Source organism: Aptenodytes forsteri, unplaced genomic scaffold, assembly GCF_000699145.1.
Source record: "Aptenodytes forsteri isolate BGI_AS27 unplaced genomic scaffold, ASM69914v1 Scaffold54, whole genome shotgun sequence".
In the NCBI taxonomy this organism is placed as follows: domain Eukaryota; kingdom Metazoa; phylum Chordata; class Aves; order Sphenisciformes; family Spheniscidae; genus Aptenodytes; species Aptenodytes forsteri.
In genome coordinates, this window is record NW_008796044.1 from 14,415,031 (window position 1) to 14,433,645 (window position 18,615).

The 18,615-nt window shown below is 42.2% G+C and overlaps 2 protein-coding genes across 3 annotated transcripts in view; one reads left to right on the top strand and one right to left on the bottom strand.

Moving 5' to 3' along the window:
- The window catches only part of COL23A1 (collagen type XXIII alpha 1 chain), a 205,498-nt gene extending 194,345 nt beyond the window's left edge, over positions 1 to 11,153 (top strand). The window contains exons 21-29 of the mRNA XM_019473849.1: positions 296 to 322; positions 765 to 836; positions 928 to 981; positions 1,252 to 1,278; positions 1,918 to 1,971; positions 2,659 to 2,745; positions 4,246 to 4,323; positions 6,790 to 6,828; positions 8,720 to 11,153. Of these exons, the coding sequence (XP_019329394.1) occupies positions 296 to 322; positions 765 to 836; positions 928 to 981; positions 1,252 to 1,278; positions 1,918 to 1,971; positions 2,659 to 2,745; positions 4,246 to 4,323; positions 6,790 to 6,828; positions 8,720 to 8,770 (489 nt within the window). The 3' untranslated portion in view covers positions 8,771 to 11,153. The remainder of the gene's footprint in view (positions 1 to 295; positions 323 to 764; positions 837 to 927; positions 982 to 1,251; positions 1,279 to 1,917; positions 1,972 to 2,658; positions 2,746 to 4,245; positions 4,324 to 6,789; positions 6,829 to 8,719) is intronic.
- HNRNPAB (heterogeneous nuclear ribonucleoprotein A/B) overlaps positions 5,754 to 18,615 on the bottom strand; it is a 28,556-nt gene continuing 15,694 nt past the window's right edge. The window contains exon 7 of one of the 2 annotated variants that reach the window (XM_009285887.2): positions 5,754 to 6,297. The gene's annotated coding sequence lies outside the window, so the exon portion shown is untranslated. Of the gene's footprint in view, positions 6,298 to 10,498; positions 11,200 to 18,615 lie in introns of those variants that run through there. The other variant, XM_009285885.2, reaches the window with a different exon arrangement.

Genomic DNA, 18,615 nt, shown 5'->3' on the forward strand with positions numbered 1-18,615 from the left:
AGGGACATGGTTTAGTGGTGGACTTGGCAGTGTTAGGTTAACGGTTGGACTTGATGATCTTAAAGGTCTTTTCCAACCTAAACGATTCTGATTCTATGTTACGCAAAGCGGTCCTTTTCAGTTCCTCTTCCCCCTGATTTGCCATCGGAGAACCAAATAAACTGCCACCTGTCTTGAAAAGAAATATTTGGCCATTGTCAGCCCATAATTTGAGCAAGAAATGGTTTGGGAAGCAAACTTTGGGGTTTGTTTTTAAATTCTGTTTTTTTCAAATGCACCACTGTCTTTCCTGCAGGGTCCTCCAGGAATCCAGGGGCCTAAAGTAAGTCAATAAATTAAATGTCACCCACTGTTCCCAGGCTGCCAGTGCATTATTTACAGGCTCACAAAGGCCTGTCAGCTCTGGGGACTGATTTTTTTTTTTGTCACTGTTTGTGACAACACATCCCTTGGTTGTGCTGTTCAGCAGTTGGTGTTTAGGAAAACAAGCCATTTTTCCTTCCAAACAGATTTATGATCTTAAATCCTCCTCCAGCATGGAGACCTGAGGGCCGGCGGCACATGCAAGTCAGGGTTTCCAAACCTGCAGGGCTTAAACCTTTATTTTCAACTATTTCTTATATGACCTGGTCAAGAGGAAAACGTTAATGGCAGTGTGGGTATAAGCATCCCAGAGATGTGGGAGGAGGCGGGCGGATACGCAGCGTGGCTGTCCCAGGCAGAGCTGCCAGGTCTTCTTGGTTGATGCCGTTTCATTTATGCAGGGCTTGGACGGTGCAAAGGGAGAAAAAGGCGACAGCGGTGAGAAGGGGGACCACGGTGACGCTGGACCCGCTGTGAGTTGTTTTCCCGTATCTCATTTCTGGCCATCAACAGAAACCCACCGTACAGCAACTATCCCAATGCCTTGTTTCTTTTTTCCTTAAGGGTCTCCCCGGTGCTCCAGGGCTCATCGGTTTACCCGGTACCAAAGGCGAGAAGGTAATCAGTGTGGGAAAGGAGCGGTGATGTTGTGGTGCAATCCTAAAATAGGGGCTGATAAAATCCCTGCCGCGGTGGGTCCAGCCAGAACTGCAGAGCCGGGCTTACCGGCACTATCCCAATGCGTGGTGAGGAGCTCCCTTGAGTCCCAGGGGCCGTTGGGCGCGCCTGTGCTGTCACTACCATAGTATTTCACCAAATTGGATGTAAGTTTGCCTGCAACACCAAGCTCAATATGGCATGTCTTCATTTTTGTTTTTACAACTGCAGGGAAAGCCAGGGGAGCCAGGATTGGATGTAAGTACATTAATTGTGATACGTAGAAACATGAATAACATGTACGTAAAGGCCATCAAATTGCTTGAGATTGTCGAAAAAATATGTAGCTAACACTGTATAGACTGCTCTCCCTTAAACACAGTGCCCATGGAACTATGTCTATAGGAAAGGGCTTAATTCAGGCCAGTTGCCAGACCATTTCCACTGCAGAGCAGTGACTGTGCCACACCGTGCATCGCTGCTCAGCTAAAGGTGCCGTGGGGGTTTCCTTTTCCAGTTGAGAATGTTTGTATTGGATTCAGTGAAAGAAGAATCTCCAATAGATGTAATGTTACTGGGGTAGGTAAAGCACTAGCTTTCCCAAGAAATTGCTGAGATACCAAGTGGACAAGGAAGAAAATGTCATATTCTTCACCATGGGAGGACGGGTTGATCGCTGGAGATTGCTTATGTTGAACTGAGATGCCAGGATTTTCACATACTGAACTAACAAACCTCTTTTTTTTTTTTTTCCACCTAAAAATTGTCATGATAGGGTTTCCCAGGTCTCAGAGGAGAGAAAGGAGAGAGAAAAGCGTTGAACTGAGATGCCAGGATGTGCACATACTGAACTTAACAAACCTCTTTTTTTTTTCCACCTAAAAATTGTCATGATAGGGTTTCCCAGGTCTCAGAGGAGAGAAAGGAGAGAGAAGTGAAAGAGGGGAGAAGGTGAGTGGGTTATGGCTGTAGAGATGCTCGTGGGGCGAGCAGGGTGGGGGCAGGACTGGCCACTCTTTTCAGCAGGCAGTGATGCTTGCCCTGGGTGCTGGTTCCCCCTCCAGGCTCTCGGGTCATTGCTGTAAGGCCTTTTCTGTGGCACAAGTATTTGCGTGGTCGCAGTATAGGGCAGGACATTCAGTTAATTCCTACCCACTTGGAAGTGCTTTCTGCAAGCCTGTCCCAGCCCCCGTCCCTGGCACAACCGTTGTGGGGGAAATGGAGCAGCCTTGACACCTCCAGGTTGCAAAGAACTGCTAGTTTTGGTTTATAGACCTTGAAAATGATCCAAGTCAAACGTTTTGTTACAGGGATGCTTAAATAAAGGGGTGCCCAGCTGGAGGCAGGAGTCCAGCTGAGCGCAGGGCAGTGGCTGGAAGCTGATGCTCCCACTTACTGTCAGATACCAACCTGGTTTCTAGCAGAAACCAGTCATTTAGTCATTCTGTTATAAAATTACCTATTCAAATACCTCCACACAGCTTTATTGGAAGATTTTCACAGTGATTTAACTCTCAGTTGAGGTTACACTAGTGCAAATGTCCCTACTCTGGGTGCGGTGTGGGACTCTGCAAGTGCTGTGCAAGTTAAAACCGAGGTGTCACCCCTCCTGTTCCTATTTTCCTGTTGCATCAACAGGGTGAGCGAGGAATACCGGGGAGAAAAGGAGCCAAAGGGCAGAAGGGGGAACCAGGCCCTCCCGGACTGGATCAGCCTTGTCCTGTGGTATGTCTCTTATTTCACCCATCCTGAGCACACGTTGCTGGGACTGAAAGGGGACGCAGCTTTGCAGCCAGGGAAAGGGAGGGAGGATTTGGTAGTTCTTTATTTTGCAGTAAATCAGAGCAGATGGTTATTGTTTTCTCACTTTTCTTAATGGTTTGTTTTATCTGCACTGCTGGAAGTTCACTGCTCGCTGTAAGGGCTCCTCTCTGGCCAGATGGGAGCAAGCCACAGCAGTAAAAATAAAGAATCTTTGTGTAAAGACCTTCTTATTGTAGTCGAGAACAATGACCTTCAGTAACGCTCTTTGGGTGATAGTGTGCCCTGGTGAAGCTGCCGGCCTGGCTTTTGAGTACGTTTGAAATTGGGGAGTAAGTGGATGCAGTGGATGGGAGGAGATTTGAAGACAAGGTCATTGAAATTGATGGGAGTGGATGGGATGCAGTGGATGGGAGGAGATTTGAAGACAAGGTCAGCTCCATCCCTTCACCTCCACAAACTGAGCGAGGGATGAGCCCGGCTCTAGCTCTCCCGCCTGGGGAAGCAGGTCGGAGTTGATAGCATCTCAGTACTGCCAAAGATAAGTGATGTATGAGCTGGAGCTCCCCGGGCTGCCAAGAAGTGCCTCTGGGAGAAGAGACCTCCCCGTGTTTCTCTGCACGAGAGCAGCTCACGGCTCAGATCCGTCCCTTCTCGGATACGTCCTGGGCCACAGCCGTACAGCGTGTACACAAAGAGGCTTTCCAGGAAACCTGCTGGGTGTTTGAACCTGAGGAGGGTACATCTCCGAAGTTCACTTCCAGAACCTCTCATTCCTTTGCTAGGGCCCAGAAAAAGAAAATCTGTACTGGTTTATAAGAAGTTATCTGGCCTGGTAAAATATACCTCCTTTTCATTACTATTTTTCATATAATGACTAAAACCAGAGAGATCTGGTTTGCTGCAGGATGAAAGAGTGATTCGTATCAACTACTGAACTAAAACTACTTAAATGTAGCTGTTAGCCGCTACTTCAGCTGCACCTAACTAGTAGTGCCAGGCACTAAAAAAACCCATTTCTTTTCTAAATGTGTGACACTTTCTTGCCCCACCGGCACAGCTATGGCAATCAAAGCTGTTGTATAGCTCCACTATACCAGCAAAAAGCTTCTTCAGTCAATATGCTTTATTTTGCTTGAGATTGAATGTGAACTACAATTAATTTTTTTTGTTTCTGATGATCACCTTTCCTCTCTCAACATGCTGGATGATTTAACCCTCATCTTTTTCACTGCACTGTTACAAATGTGAATCTCTGGTTTGTGTATAGAAGATCTTTCCCAGATGACAGACTCTACGTGTCTGTGAATTCCCTACCATAAAACCACTCTGCTGACTTGCTGTATCATCAGAAACGGAGGTGTAAAGTTCTGGACCCGTCCTCCTCCGCTGAAACACGGGTGTCTGTTTGAGTAACTCCCATGTCCTTTATCATTCTCAACAAGCAGTTATTTTTTCAAACAGGGAGATCGTAGCATTGCAGGCAGCAAAAGGGACCCAGGTTTACCAGGCCTGGACGGGGTGAGCGTGCCCTGCCCTTTGGTACAGTATCTGCTCTCTTTCTTTCTTGCATGGCTTGCGTGTGTTTCTGCTGTGGCCAAGTCCTGTCCCGAGGAGCGAATCCCTCCAGGGAGAGGAAGGACACAAGGCAGCAGAGCTGGAACAAGATGTTTCACTTTGGCAGTCAGGGAAGGACGCCGGTGTGTTGTGCCTTCTTCCCACAGTTAAAATGACTTTAGATAAGGAGTGTAAGCAATGGGAGATCACGTAAGGGATGCTTGCCCCTTTATGATAACAGATGCTAAAACTTAGTTCTAGTTTCTCTCAGCACCTCCGGCCCAGTTCGGTTCCCCTCGTGCCTGTGCTGCTGCACACCCTTTGAGTCTGGGTTTTGAAAGGCTTTCCCCAAAGGAACAGCCAATTCCGCAGAGCGGTGGCTGGAGGGGGTCACTGGCACTCGGGGCATTAGGAGGGCATTTGCTGTGTCAGCACGCAGCTCTGCCCCGCAGAGCTCAGGTTGAAGTCCAACGGCTATGCAGGACGGTTCGTGCTCTGCTCCCTGACAGGGCACTGCGCAACTAGCTAAAAAAGGTCATTGTTTTATTTTCATTTTTTTAACCATAGAAAATGCTGCATGCTAGATGATTTGCAGTTGTCTTCAGAGAAACAAAAGAGCAGTAAGCTGTCTCTCTTTCAAAAAGTTAAATTACTTTCGTATGTGTCAAAGAAACCAATTACTAGCAGCAGGCCCGCTTCAACTCTTCATATTTACTCCCTAGAAATGTTATATTTACCAACTATTTCCCACCTTAACTATATAGAAAACACAAGACCTATGTGTATTGAAGGCATTGCAAACTGCAGATTTCTCCAATGCATAACTACTACATGACTAATTAGTAAAGCACTTGCACATCTTCCTGCTTAGGTATGTGAGGGTTAGTTGCATGTTGGCTGGGAGTGTTGTCTTCATTCTCCACCCCACCGTGCGGTGGAGGCTTGCTGGGTTCTCAGCGATGGCTGTCAGTCCAGCAGCATGAGCATGAGCCTTACGCGCAGGTTGCAAAGCTCTTTTTAAGTTGACAAGTCGTTTTGGAATCATTCGAGTGAAACATGGTGGAAAGGCATGGAGTTTTATGATGGCCAAAATAAGTATTTTGAGTGCACGGGAAGGAGAAAAAGCCCAGGGCAGGAATCGGTGCCGTGACTGCCGGTGTTAGGATGCGCTTTAACAGCAGGTCAGGATCTTTCCAGGTCAAACTGCTCTGCGCCTTGTCCCCGTTACCATTCACCCCCAGACAACTCTGGCAAATGTACAAGTTGCACTTTTTTTTTATGAATAGTTATGGACCAAAATATTTACTGGTGTCAGCAGAAAAATGTGTATGTTTTCTAACTAATGTTATAGGAAAGCATGTGAAAATAACTAGACCTCTTACACTATGAGTAGCTGGAGAGGGTAACCTTACTTCACTGCATCTGTTTTATTGGGTATAGGCTATTTTACATATAAAATCAATACAGAATACAAAAAATGTGATGACTGACATTTACAGTAAAAAAACGTAAAAATGCATTTTGACCTATATTTGCACTAGCAGTTATCTCCGCTGCGTACGCATCCTCGTGGTTTCCCACCCCTAGTTAATTTGGAGGTGGCTCTGAGGGAAGGGTCAGTGCATGTGTGCTCTCTGTAGCTCTACATGCAGAAATTCATGCAATCGGAGATCCAAGAGCCTTAAAAAAATCCAGCATCAGAAAAGACAGCTGAAGTCAGCTATTTCTTCTAAAGTATCTTGAAAGAGTTGGTCATACATAGTCCATTCCTCTTCTAAGGGGCTCCTTCCTTTTCAGTGTTTTCCTCCTGGTAAGTAAGCTCTTCTGGCTTTCTGATTTCTGTATGTTTCTTGTATCTCCATCAGAAAAAGACAAATATTTTCACTCCCTTTGCATAGTCCGCAACTCATCCTATTTCAATCAGTTCAGCAACTCAGGATTTCTTAAAGAAACTAAGTACTGCAGGATCGAATTTAACACAATTAGGATATCATGCGGGGGAAAAAAAAAAATTACCCCCCCGCCCCCAAAATGAAAAGCGCATATTAACAAAAAATACATTTCCACATCATGCTTTCCATATATATGTCTGATTGCAAAAAACACTACCTTATAAAGCAGATTATAAAGTTAATTAACTGTGGTTCCAAATTTTTATATTTGTTCACATTTTCTTTTTTGTTTAAAGGAAAAAAAGTGTAGGTTTTTTGGGTTTTGTTTTGGTTTTTGGGTTTTTTTTACCCTGGGATGTATTCAATTTTCTGTTGTGCATGACACACGGATTATATTGCCTGCATATTTATTTTTGTGCATATACAGTAAATGGGTTTTGCATGGTAATTAACGGCGCTGCTAAACCTTTCATCGTTGTGAAGACTGAGCTTCAGGTTTTTGGGTCAGACACTTAAGTCACTGTCAACAGAAATTAAATCTGTAAATTCAATTTTGCAGGGACCAGACGGACTGCCAGTAGCAGGATGTTGGCATAAGGTACAGTAATAATAATAATTGTATATCCTTGAGCAGGTCGTGAGTAATTTTGTTTGCCGCACGGCGATCGTTTGTGCTGCTGCACTTCCTTTAAGCAACAGGTTATATGCCTGGCAGACATAACGCCATGCCTTGGGAGAGCAGGATTCCATCTAGCTTCATGTCTCGTTCCCCACAGCTGTAGACTGGTGCTAGGAACACTGCTCCAAAAACTTGCTAAGCGTGAAAATCATTCTTGTTAATATTGTCGGTAGCAATGCCTTCTTTTCAGGCTTGCTCAGGCTAGGCTTCTATTATGGCCCAGGCAGTTTAGGAACCACTCACGCAAAGACTGCACCGCTCTGCAAAATGTGCTTCTGTGACTTAGACCATACCCTCTAGCTGAGACTTTTACAGTGGGTTACCTCTTTGTCGCAGAGTTACAAAACATTCATTTCCAAACAAAGACTTTTCTGCCATTGTAATTATAATCCACAACCACTACACTCCTTCAGTGCTTGAATCAGTAAATCAAGGTGCACGTGGTCAGGTAATTCGTACTGTCTCACGCACCCAAAACAGCCAGGGGTTGTAAGTGCTAAAGGCAGCCCAGGAGAATGAGGAGAGACGTGTCCTGCCGTAAGATGAGCATTTGATCCAGACTTGCAGGAGGATGCTGTAACCTCATTCTCCGACAAGGGTATGACACTGAAGCTGAGCGGAATTACTAACCCAGTTTGAAACACGTGGTATGTGGACACAGTTCGAGTTAATAGCAAGCATGTTACTTAACTGGTTGCAAACCCTCGGTTAGAATGTGAGCACGCCCTTAGCATATAAAAGTTTTTAATTCTGTGGTAAGTCATTTGGATGCACTGTTAATATTAAAAGAAATCTGAATGCCAATCCTTATAATATTAACAATAAGATTAGTAAGTGTAACGAATGGAGCATTTCTCTTTGATTAAAATGTTTGTCTGTGTGTTCTCTTCCAGTGATCTCTAAGCATGAAGCACAATATGTAAATAATGTGATATATTTTGATCTTTTTAATTTTTGTATTAAAAAAGGAAAAAAAAAAAACCTTTCAACAGTAATATATTGACCTTTTTTTATACTGGATTCTGTCATTTATGGACTTTGAAAATATTGTAAAGCTCCCAAACCCGTAAGATACGCATGGTAACAACAGGATTTGATAAAGGTCCCCATGACAGTACCTGGGAATGAACAGTATTCACTGGTAATGTTGCTGCGTGAACTAACAGTACTGAGACAGTGTGTTGCCTAGTGTGCCTTATCGCAGAAATCCCTACTAATTTGGCTCTCAACTCTGTATTTGCATTGCACATGCACATTAAAAGGGTGAAAAACTCTGGAAAACAAAGAAGAAAAAAAGGATGCAGCCCCCCAATGAAAGAAGCTGCTGTGTACCATCTGGTCAAACAAGAGAAGGACTTGCAACTTGCAGAGGAAACAAAGCCAAGCTCCATTCATTGCTACCTGCTGTTGATGTGATGGAAATAGCAATTCTTTGGCTAAAGAGAACAACCTTGACTACCTGTGGTTATTTCCACTACTATCAAGAAAAGCTTTTTTTTTCTCAAGAGGAAGCACCTCTGGGTCCTGTTCTGGGTTGACCTTTTTTTATACTGGATTCTGTCATTTATGGACTTTGAAAATATTGTAAAGCTCCCAAACCCGTAAGATACGCATGGTAACAACAGGATTTGATAAAGGTACCCATGACAGTACCTGGGAATGAACAGTATTCACTGCTAATGTTGCTGCGTGAACTAACAGTACTGAGACAGTGTGTTGCCTAGTGTGCCTTATCGCATGAAGGAGGGAGAAATCCCTATCCTAATTTGGCTCTCAACTCTGTATTTGCATTGCACATGCACATTAAAAGGGTGAAAAACTCTGGCTGAAAACAAAGAAGAAAAAAAGGATGCAGCCCTAGAATGAAAGAAGCTGCTGTGTACCATCTGGTCAAACAAGAGAAGGACTTGCAACTTGCAGAGGAAACAAAGCCAAGCTCCATTCATTGCTACCTGCTGTTGATGTGATGGAAATAGCAATTCTTTGGCTAAAGAGAACAACCTTGACTACCTGTGGTTATTTCCACTACTATCAAGAAAAGCTTTTTTTTTCTCAAGAGGAAGCACCTCTGGGTCCTGTTCTGGGGTCTGTGGCTGAAGATGTGCAAAGCGCTTTGTTACTGTGGAACCCAAATTCCCCAAGAAACCTCCGCTGCAGAATTTCAAAACACAAAAACCTAGCAATACTTTCAGTGTAGAGAGTTGCAGGACAGGGAGGGCTCTGCTGAAGTCTTTTCTTAAACAACAGAGCACATAATGTTGCTGTTGGGGTTCCCAAAACTTGGGAGTTTGGAGTATTTAATTGTTTTGGTTTGTAGGGTTCATTTGTGTTTGATTTTTCTTGGTTTATGTGGTTTTAATTGTAAACTCTGTAACTCTGCACACTCCTCTTGTCCTCTTCCTTCTCTCCCCTTTTTCGGTCTCTTTCTTTAAATTATCTCATCTCAGGCACATCCCATGCAGAGCGGGGTAATGAATAAAAGGAGGATTATGATTTTTATATCTGCATATGGCATTAAGTGAGATCAATTAAAAATTTGCAAACTATTCCACTGTTCACATTTTTAAAGATGTTGAAAAAAATAGAGATTGTGCAGTAAAAAGCCATAAAAAATTACTTCAGGGAGGGAGAAAATGGCTTACAGCCAAGTCTGTTCAGCTTACAATGAAGATCAAGAGGCAATCAGATTTCTTTACAGGGAGGAGATGCTTTATATTAACAAGTTCTTAAATTGAACAGAGAAAGATATACAAATATCCATCCAACGGGTGGAAGGTGAAGCTACACAAAATCAAATAAAGCAAGCCATGGATTTTTAATGGTGAGACTGGTTAATCCTAACCAGACCAGTGACGTAATCCCCATCACTCTAATGCCTTTTTGATTTAACAGATCACTTCTGGAGGAAATACTTTAGCCCAATACAAGTTGCTAGGCTCTATGTAGGAGTCTTAGGTGAAATTAAGAGCCTGACCGTGATATCAAACCAGATGATGTAAGGGCTCTTTGCGGCCTTGATTTAGAGAATACAGAAGGGAGTCATTTTTGGTGTATTTGAGTAGATCGGAACCCTTTGTTAGATCCTTGTTCCACTGCATTTCTTATGGCAGCTACTGCCAGAGAGGACTTGAGCGAGGGATGCGACCGTCCAGGGGCAATCCGCCCTGTACAAGCTGACCTAATGCTAAGGTAGTTCTTGCTCCGATATTCTGAAGAACAGTAGGAACATGCTCAGTGCTCCATGCAGGTAGGGTGACGTTTAATTGATGTCTGTGAGTTCTTATCTGTGACTGGGTCCTAGTTGTCCTTGAGTTTATCCTTCTAGTAAGCTGGGAGCATTTGTTATCTGCCGGTAAATGCTGAAATGGCCATCTAGCTTGGTAGATGTGGACACAAAAGACATAGCTGTAGGCAGTGAACTTTTGTTACCCGTCTTTGATAGCTGCTTAGGGTCTACACCTACACATTGCTTGCTTTGTGGCTATACTTTGCACCTTTACCACTTACTGACCATTTTCTTGGTCACCATATAGATTAAATCCATGTAAATTCAGATCAACTAACAAATCAAGAAACAAGAATTATGTAACTCAAAACAGCAATGAAAATGCATTTTATTTACTTCCATTTCATGTTGTTAGCTATCACTTTTGGTGTAGGGGTTTTTAAAGGCATAAGGAGCAGCTGAACAAGCTCCCACTGGCTTTTAGTGCTTTTGAAAAACCCCTTTACTGTCCCAAATTAAAGCTAAAAATCTTCTTCTGTGGAAGGTTGAAGGCAAATCTCTCATTGATGTCACCGGGAAGAAGATCTGTAATTGTTCCCTTAATATACAGTTGCTCTTCCCATCTCCCCCAGTCATCTCCAAACTAAAAGCAATTCACTACTCCACACCACACTGTGGGCTTCTACACTCAAAATCCTGCATGTGTCCTGTTCATGGAACCTCTACTGATATCAATGAGAGTTCAGTCCCCAGAATGACTGCAGAAAGCACAAGAATCTGGAAGTGTCCACAAACAATCTACAATGCAGATAGAAAAGTCTTGTTTTACATACGCTGGCAAAAACTAAACAGCTTTCTATCTAGCTCCTACTTGAAGAAGTTTGATATCACTGAAGCTACAAGACAAGCTAACCTCCAAAGCTTATGAAATTATATTAAAATTTATATTTTCTCTGAGGAAATACCCCGAAGTCCTATTATCTTCAGGTAAACAAGTCAGTATTCCGTCTTCAACTTGTGGAATATCCAGTGCTTGTAGGCATCAACTGTGACCACTGCCAGGCCTGCAAAACATTGATACAGAATACCAGAACAGTGCTTTACCTATTGCTCTAATCGCTCTGCATGGCAGCCTTCCCCCTCCCAACAGAGCCTCTGTTGCCACAGAACCCAAGACATTTGCTCGTAACGGAGGAAGAGAGCTCATTTTGATTCAACTAAACCTCTTAACCGGGGTTGTTCTTCCCCGTCGCCGAGGCACAGCCTGACCACTCACGGCATTTCCATGCCAGTCAAGGAGGAAGGCTAGAATTATCTTCCTAGCACAGGACCGTGGCTGGTATCCACACCCATCGTCAGCGCTACCACCTCAGCTGCCAAACCTTTTAGTGACCATCTTTGAAAATTCCCAGGCAAATGCCCTCTCTGCATAGGTTTATTCTGCATCCTGGATATGGTGAGCCCAGCACATACAAAGGAGATCCATCTATGCACCTGCAGCAAGTCTGGTACGTTCAAGGACGTCTGGTTAACTGCACACGTACAGATAGGCAGCCTGTGTGCAATAGCTTCTCTGGACTTCTGCCGCTCTCATTTCCATTAGAAATGCTGGCAGGTACGGATCCTGCTGTGTACGGCACCTATTGTCACTTTGGCTATGAGGAATTAACCAGTAGATCCCCAAGGATCTGCTGTTGGTACATCTACTCTACCAACCCCTTCTGTTGCCAAAGCAGCCGAGACCTGTGGAAAGCAGAGCTCCCAGGAACAGAGCGAGGTACAGATCCCCGGGCAAGGCTGCTGCGGGGGGTTGCGGTTGTGATCTGCACTGCAAGTCCTTCCCCGGTCCTCAACTGAGATCAGTGCATTTGGCCTTTATATTCTGAACTCAGTGTTTCTTATCAATCGAATCATGCAGATTGACAGGCTGTATTACAGGAACTGTTGATTTTTCTATCGATTGCACAGCATCTAAGAGGAAATCTGTTTAGACTTCCATGTGCTTTACACACACACGTATTTAGAAGAGTAAGTTGTTAAATGCTAAATTGTTTCAGAGCAGCCATGATCTTATTGGGAAGAGTTAAAAAAAGATGTGCTTTGCTCAGCAAATTCATGCCAGATCAGTTGATTATTTTCTCCTTCCATATGAAATTGTTTATGGGGGTCTTTTTGAATACTTTGAGTTTGCAAATAGCTCACGAAGATAAATTTTACTGTTAGGCAGTGCTGGCAGTCTCACTCAAAACTCAGTAATTATCTCAGCCTCTCACAAAACGTAGTGCATTTCTTTCCCTAGGAAACCACTCTCTTTTTTTTCTGGTTTGAGAGAATGCAAGATTGTTTTACAGGAATTCAGAAATGCAGCTAAATGTTACCACTAGATGTCAGTAGCAATAAAGATGATTGACAGGGAGGCTGCTAATGCTTATGAAATGTAGGTCAATCTGAGACTGAGCAATTGATTTATCTTGATCGCTAAAATATTTAGTATATTAGCTTCATGGATTCATCAACAGACATTTTGGTTAACACACTTAAGCTACTGATCTTGGGGGAATCTGAAGCCCAGCCAAATTTATGTTTTATTTTTGTTTTCTAGTTTACAAAACAAAATTCCATAGTCTAATTTAACTGACCGTGAAAGCATGGTGATTTCCATTATGGTAAGATAACCACGTCTGCCTGCTGCCTAGGAGCAGAGGACAAGCAGCTTTCTTTAAGGCTTGTTCTATTTAAAATTGTAGCTAACGACCATCTCTCTGGTTACTACAAACATCCTCTCTCTAACATAGTGTAGCCTAATCAATTTTGGAAGCAAAGTTCCCAAACCGAGTCCTAAGGGCACAAGGACTAACTTGAAACCCCTAAAAAGTTTTTCAGCCACAAAGCTCTGCAGGCAGGGCTACCTTGCCACAAGACATGGCAAATGCATTGTGTGACCAACGCTGGAGCTGCTGCTCGCTGTGGTTGTGGCTGTTGTGGCGGTCCTGGCCCCTGATGCTCCAGGAGTGGTGATGCTGCACCCAACTGTAAGCATGGGGAGCGCTCCCTAAAGATTTGGGGGGGGGAAGGGAACATGGCCAAATAACCCCCATGTCTGTAACTCCAGTTCAGTGCTGAAATGGTAGCTTGAGAGGCCCCTTGCCAGAGCATGAACCTGATGATTTGTCCTGTGCTGATGGGGGCAGGTGAGATTAACTAAAGAGTTTTGCAGCTGAATTGTGGGCTTGGCTGGTGAGTTCAGGAATATTTCTCTGGGTTATGAAACAGGTGGCAGAGAAAACCTGGTCTGACTCCAAACTGAAACTGTTTCCAAGCCTTAATGCACTGGGATTTTAGTTTTTAAAAAAAAAAAAAAAATCAATCAAGCTATTGCCACATGCAATTTATTCTTATGGGGGGAGTCACCTTTCTTGTATACGCTGCTTCTAACACTTGCTGTATATATAATGGTGATGAATTTATTTCCGTATGGATTTTCTCCTGTGTATTTAAAAATAAGAATGTTTCTTCTAACGATAAGAGACTTTCTGATGTGGTTTCTTTTTAGGAAACCAATAGATGAAATATTTAGGTGACCTTTTGTTTTCTGTAATTTCATAAATTCAGCATTTGAAATCCTTAAGCAAACCAGCAAAACACGTGTGAGGTTTCAGCAGTTCAAGACATCCTATGCAATGATGAAAAGTAATCCATGGAGAATGACACAGGTCACTACCCGTGGCTTTAAGATTGTTATAGTAACCCACTACCCAGGAAGCATGTTTGTGATGACCAAGGCTTTCATGCCAGAAAGCCTGTGTTCTAGTTTGGCTACTGTCTTCTCTTCCCCCCACATGCAAGCTCGGTGTCCCATTTCAGCTGCTCTAACTGAGCACAACTGATTTGGCTGTAATAGTGCTGAACTAGATTACACCAGCAAACGTTTCAGTCTGCAGTGTTTACTATCTCACCAGCCCACAGCTCAGAATGAATCTGTGAATTTTCATATGTAGCACATGGTTTTGCAATCAGCCAAATATAGCGGACTCTTGGGCCAGAATGAAAGAATTCACCCATTTGTAATGCATAGCTTAAGGTGCCAGAAATTTCCAGCTTTATCGTAATGGTAAATAACCATCCTTGGTCGACATAACTGTGCCTTATTAGCCTGTAAATTTAGTACGTATTATAAAGGAGTATTAGAGCTTAGGTTTCCTGGTCATTGAATACTGATTTAATGCTGCCCTCTAGAGGAGATCTTGTTTTTTAATAGAGAGAAACACATTTTATGCTAGGACAAATTTTTTTACGTCATGACACTGTCCCTTAATTGACAGCACACAGGGATGGGCACACCTTTTGCATAACTATATGGTTTGAATAGATATTTGTAAAACAGGAGTGCATAGATAGAAACTTTAATCTTTTTTCCAAATCTGGTATTTCTTTCTTGGGAAATACCATCATGTTCTCACTTCTTTTGGGTTTTTTTAGTCCCATTGTTGCCCAATTTAAAGCATTATACAAATAAAATCTATCTGTAGTAGGTAACCTGTCAAGTTTGCATTTTTTAATTTTAGAGCATGGAAGCTTTGAATTATTTTCTTTCCAGACAACAGATTTATATTTAAGATATGCAAAAATATTAATAACAAATGATAAAAATGTAAAAATTTGAATGTCCCCAAACCACTTATCCTGGACAAATACTGTAGGTATCTGGCTGAGTTCAGATCAGTGAGTTTGGTTCCAACTTGCACTAGCATAGCTAAGAGCGTCCTCGGTAGGTGTCCAAGGGTGGAGTAAAACCTCGGTACTGCTTTATTTCATTTGAAGCTCCTAAGTTTTACCTGTTAAGTATCTGCTGACGTGCTTAGTAGCACAGCCAGCCTTCCAGTTGTTTAACCAGGAAGATTTAAGTGAGAGGTGAAGTATTTGGATAGATTTCAAGAGGCCTAAGACACTTTAGCTTGCCAAGGCAGTCACTGTGGCATATACTGACCTTGGCAACCTTACAGGACAGCATTTATGTAAGGATATTTCTTGGACCCTTTTGCAATAGTGGGGGTTTTTTGTTGGTTTTTTTTTTTAAGGGGCCGGGGGGGGGGGAGGAAACATCTGGTCCCTCTAGTTAGTCCAGTCTCACTGTCATTTACTGGAGTCACCTGCCTTTTAATTGTGCCCCTGGCACTGCAGTGAACCTGACCGTAATTAGTACAGTTTGAAATACTTCACAGCTCTGCTTTGGGGAATCTATTGCAGACTGAAGCAAACCAGTGAGTAAAAAATCCATTTCCTAAACTTTGTTTTCCTTGATTATCATTTACATTTGTAAGCTAAAAATTACTTCTAGTATTTTCACGTCCCCAGGTGAACTATTGCAACTTCTCCATATGCTTGTGTACCAATAGATGGCACAACAAAAGGGATGTCTAACTATTGTGTAATCTGCAGCTAAAGTAGTAAGTGCCAAAAACCTGTCGCTTAGAAATGAAAGGAAGAAGGACTTAATAGATTGTATGACTCTACACTACTGTAGAGAGCCTGGGGGAAAACCACAGGAAAGCTGGGAAACATGAGTTTTCAATGCATAAGAAGTGGCATTATTGCCAACAGAGTGGAATAAGAAATACATTATTAACATTTGCTGTTTTCCTATGTCTTAGGACAACAATCAATCCCTGTTCGCTAAGTTCTGGTACAAGTTGCCTCATAGTTGCACAGTTTCATGGAACAGTCAGCTCGCTCGTGTGTTTGTGTGTGGTTTCTTATATAATGTAGATAATAATGAACAGAAACTTAAAATGGGGATGTCCCAAGTATCTGTAAATGACACTAATACCACTTGCTTGCTTTTTTATATGCTGTTAAACACTGCGTTGTATGCTTAACTTTGAAAAGTGCATTTTACATGATGTTATTAAGTATAGGTGGGTGCATATCAAACTTGCTTTTCTGCAATTACATAAAAAGATCAGGACCTGGTTTTGCAAAGCAAAAGCACCCACGTTACCCACTAAATTTCCAAATTAAGCAGAAGAGGTAGTAAATTGCCATCAGCTAGAATGCGAGTTGGAGTCCTGTTGCGTTTGCTGGTTAGTTTCATAGGCAGAGTAGTAGAGTTTTATAGACAATTTCATAATGTAGCAACTTTTTGTGCTACTATTTGGGGTTCTTTTTTCTGGTACCTTAAAAAACAATCAAAAATAGTCAATATGATGAATGTTCAGCACGAAACACCACAGTCAAAACTGAAAGCCACCTGCTCTGTTGCATTAAGTTACTTTGGACATAGAAATATTTTAAAACTGGTATGTACGCTAGCATTTCTGAAACAACATAATCTGAGATATTTTAAATACCTGCTGGTATTTAAAAACTAAATTAAAATCTCACTTATTTGTATACAGTTTAGAAAAATACATGCAACGTGTGCTTTATCTGCCCGTATTTGTTTTAAAATTATGCTGATAGGGCTTAATCCTCTACCATGTTATGCAAATGTCCCTTATTTATGTGAGTGGTTGCATCACTCCAGTAAGGCTGTTCAGAGGAGAAAGGGCTTATTCGCGTGTGTGTGCAGTTTGGACACCTTGCGAAAATTAGTTTTGTTTTGAATGTATCTACATGATATTTTATACAAAGCTGACTAAATCTCTGTAAAATGTATCACCTTTAAAAAGAAATATATAGAGATATTAAAAATAAAGAAAATGTACTTAACATCTCTATTTGCAAACTCTTTGTAATTTTTAATCACGTATGTGCCATGAAAAGTATTCTATTTACTCATTTCTTTGGGGAACAACTACTTTAAAAATGAAGGCATTAATAACAGTATTTCTTATCCATTGTTTTAACATGTTAAAATGGTATTAATTAGTACTGCATCATGTATTTCTAGTTTAAAGCTGTAATGGACAGTACATTAGCTTGAGACCTCCAAAAATATTTTTTCTTGTGCTTTCTGTAATAAAAGCAAAGACAAGATTTTAAAAAATGGTAAGACTAGATTTTAAAAAATGGTCTCTCTGTACAGATTGCTTTTACATTTGTGTGAATATGTATAATGAACTCTGCATTTGTAACCAAGAATAAACTTCCCAAATTGTAAATGTTCAAGTTGTTATTATAAATAGCTACTAAATATCTTAACCAGACAAGAGTTCAAATAAAGATTAACAGCCATTATTAAGTTTTCCTCCACTGTCTTTCGTTACTTAAAACACGACTTTTATGCAACAACTGAGTTTGACTCCGTAAGTTCAATCTAACTTTAAGTGCATAGCAATTTGGTTTTGGATTCTCCACATTACCCAAAATTTAAATTGCTCCTGTGTTTATGAAGTAACTGCAACTAGGGAATTATTGGTGGCTATATCTAGTCAGCAACAAAGTCTGCCAAGTATGTAGTTTTAAAAGGGTCTACTCCATTTTCTGGAGTTGCCTTAACAGATGTTGTCAGTTTAAAACAAAAGAATCTGAACATGTACTTGGAAGGAAAAAGAATCTGGCATCTTTTAGAATGAAGCTTGATAAGTTTATGAACTCAGTTATAGGATATGACACCCACAGTGGCAGAGGACTCAACCCATCCCAGAACATCCTTTCTGGTTCTTTATCTTCCTATTTTTCTTTAAGTAATTCCAATCAAACAGGAATGGAGGAACGACCATTCTAATCTGATGATAGCATTTCCTCTTTTAATCCTAACTATTGCCTATCCTAGGATTTGCTCTTAAGTAGTCGGTCAGGTCTACCTATCTGTCACCAACCAAACACAAGAGTACAACAATATAAATGGTTTGGGTTTACTTTTTCTTAAATAGTGAAGTATGTGTTGAACAATTAATACAGTTGTAACACCTAGGCTACCACCTCAAATTATTTTCAACTGTAAAAGAAACTTCCTCGATGTGTAAGTATTTCAAAAGAGAAGAGTGTTATGATATAGCTGTAATAACGATCCTGAAAAGCCCCCAAAAACATGTTACTACCTCTGAGGTGCCTGGCAACCGAGTGGGACCTGGGGCCGTATGCCACCACCAGAGGTGTAACACCATGAGGTACAGTTTCCACATGAGCTGCCAGCAGCCTTGCAGGACCCTAGTGGATGCAGCCCCCATTTGTGCTATGGGACCTCGGAGATGAAGTCACCACTCCCGATGCTGTAAGTGAAGAGTCCAGCCTCACAGCCAGAGGAGCCTCAAAGCACTGGTGAGTTACTGTTCTACTCCTCGTGGAATCAGCTTGCCTGAAGCTACGTTGTGGATGTTATTTGGGAAGGGCTGGGCTCTATGACAAGGGAGGTGCGCAGTTAACAGTGCTGCTCGAGCAGACAGACGTGCAATGCCCGCGTCCTTCTGCAGCTTCTGCTGGATGTCACGGTAAGGCGCTCCGAGTTCAGCGCTCAGTGGTCCCACCGTTACACCACCCGCTCCCCGACAGAAGGCGGCACCAGCGCTCGCGGGCAGCAGCGCTGCGCCAGCAGCTCG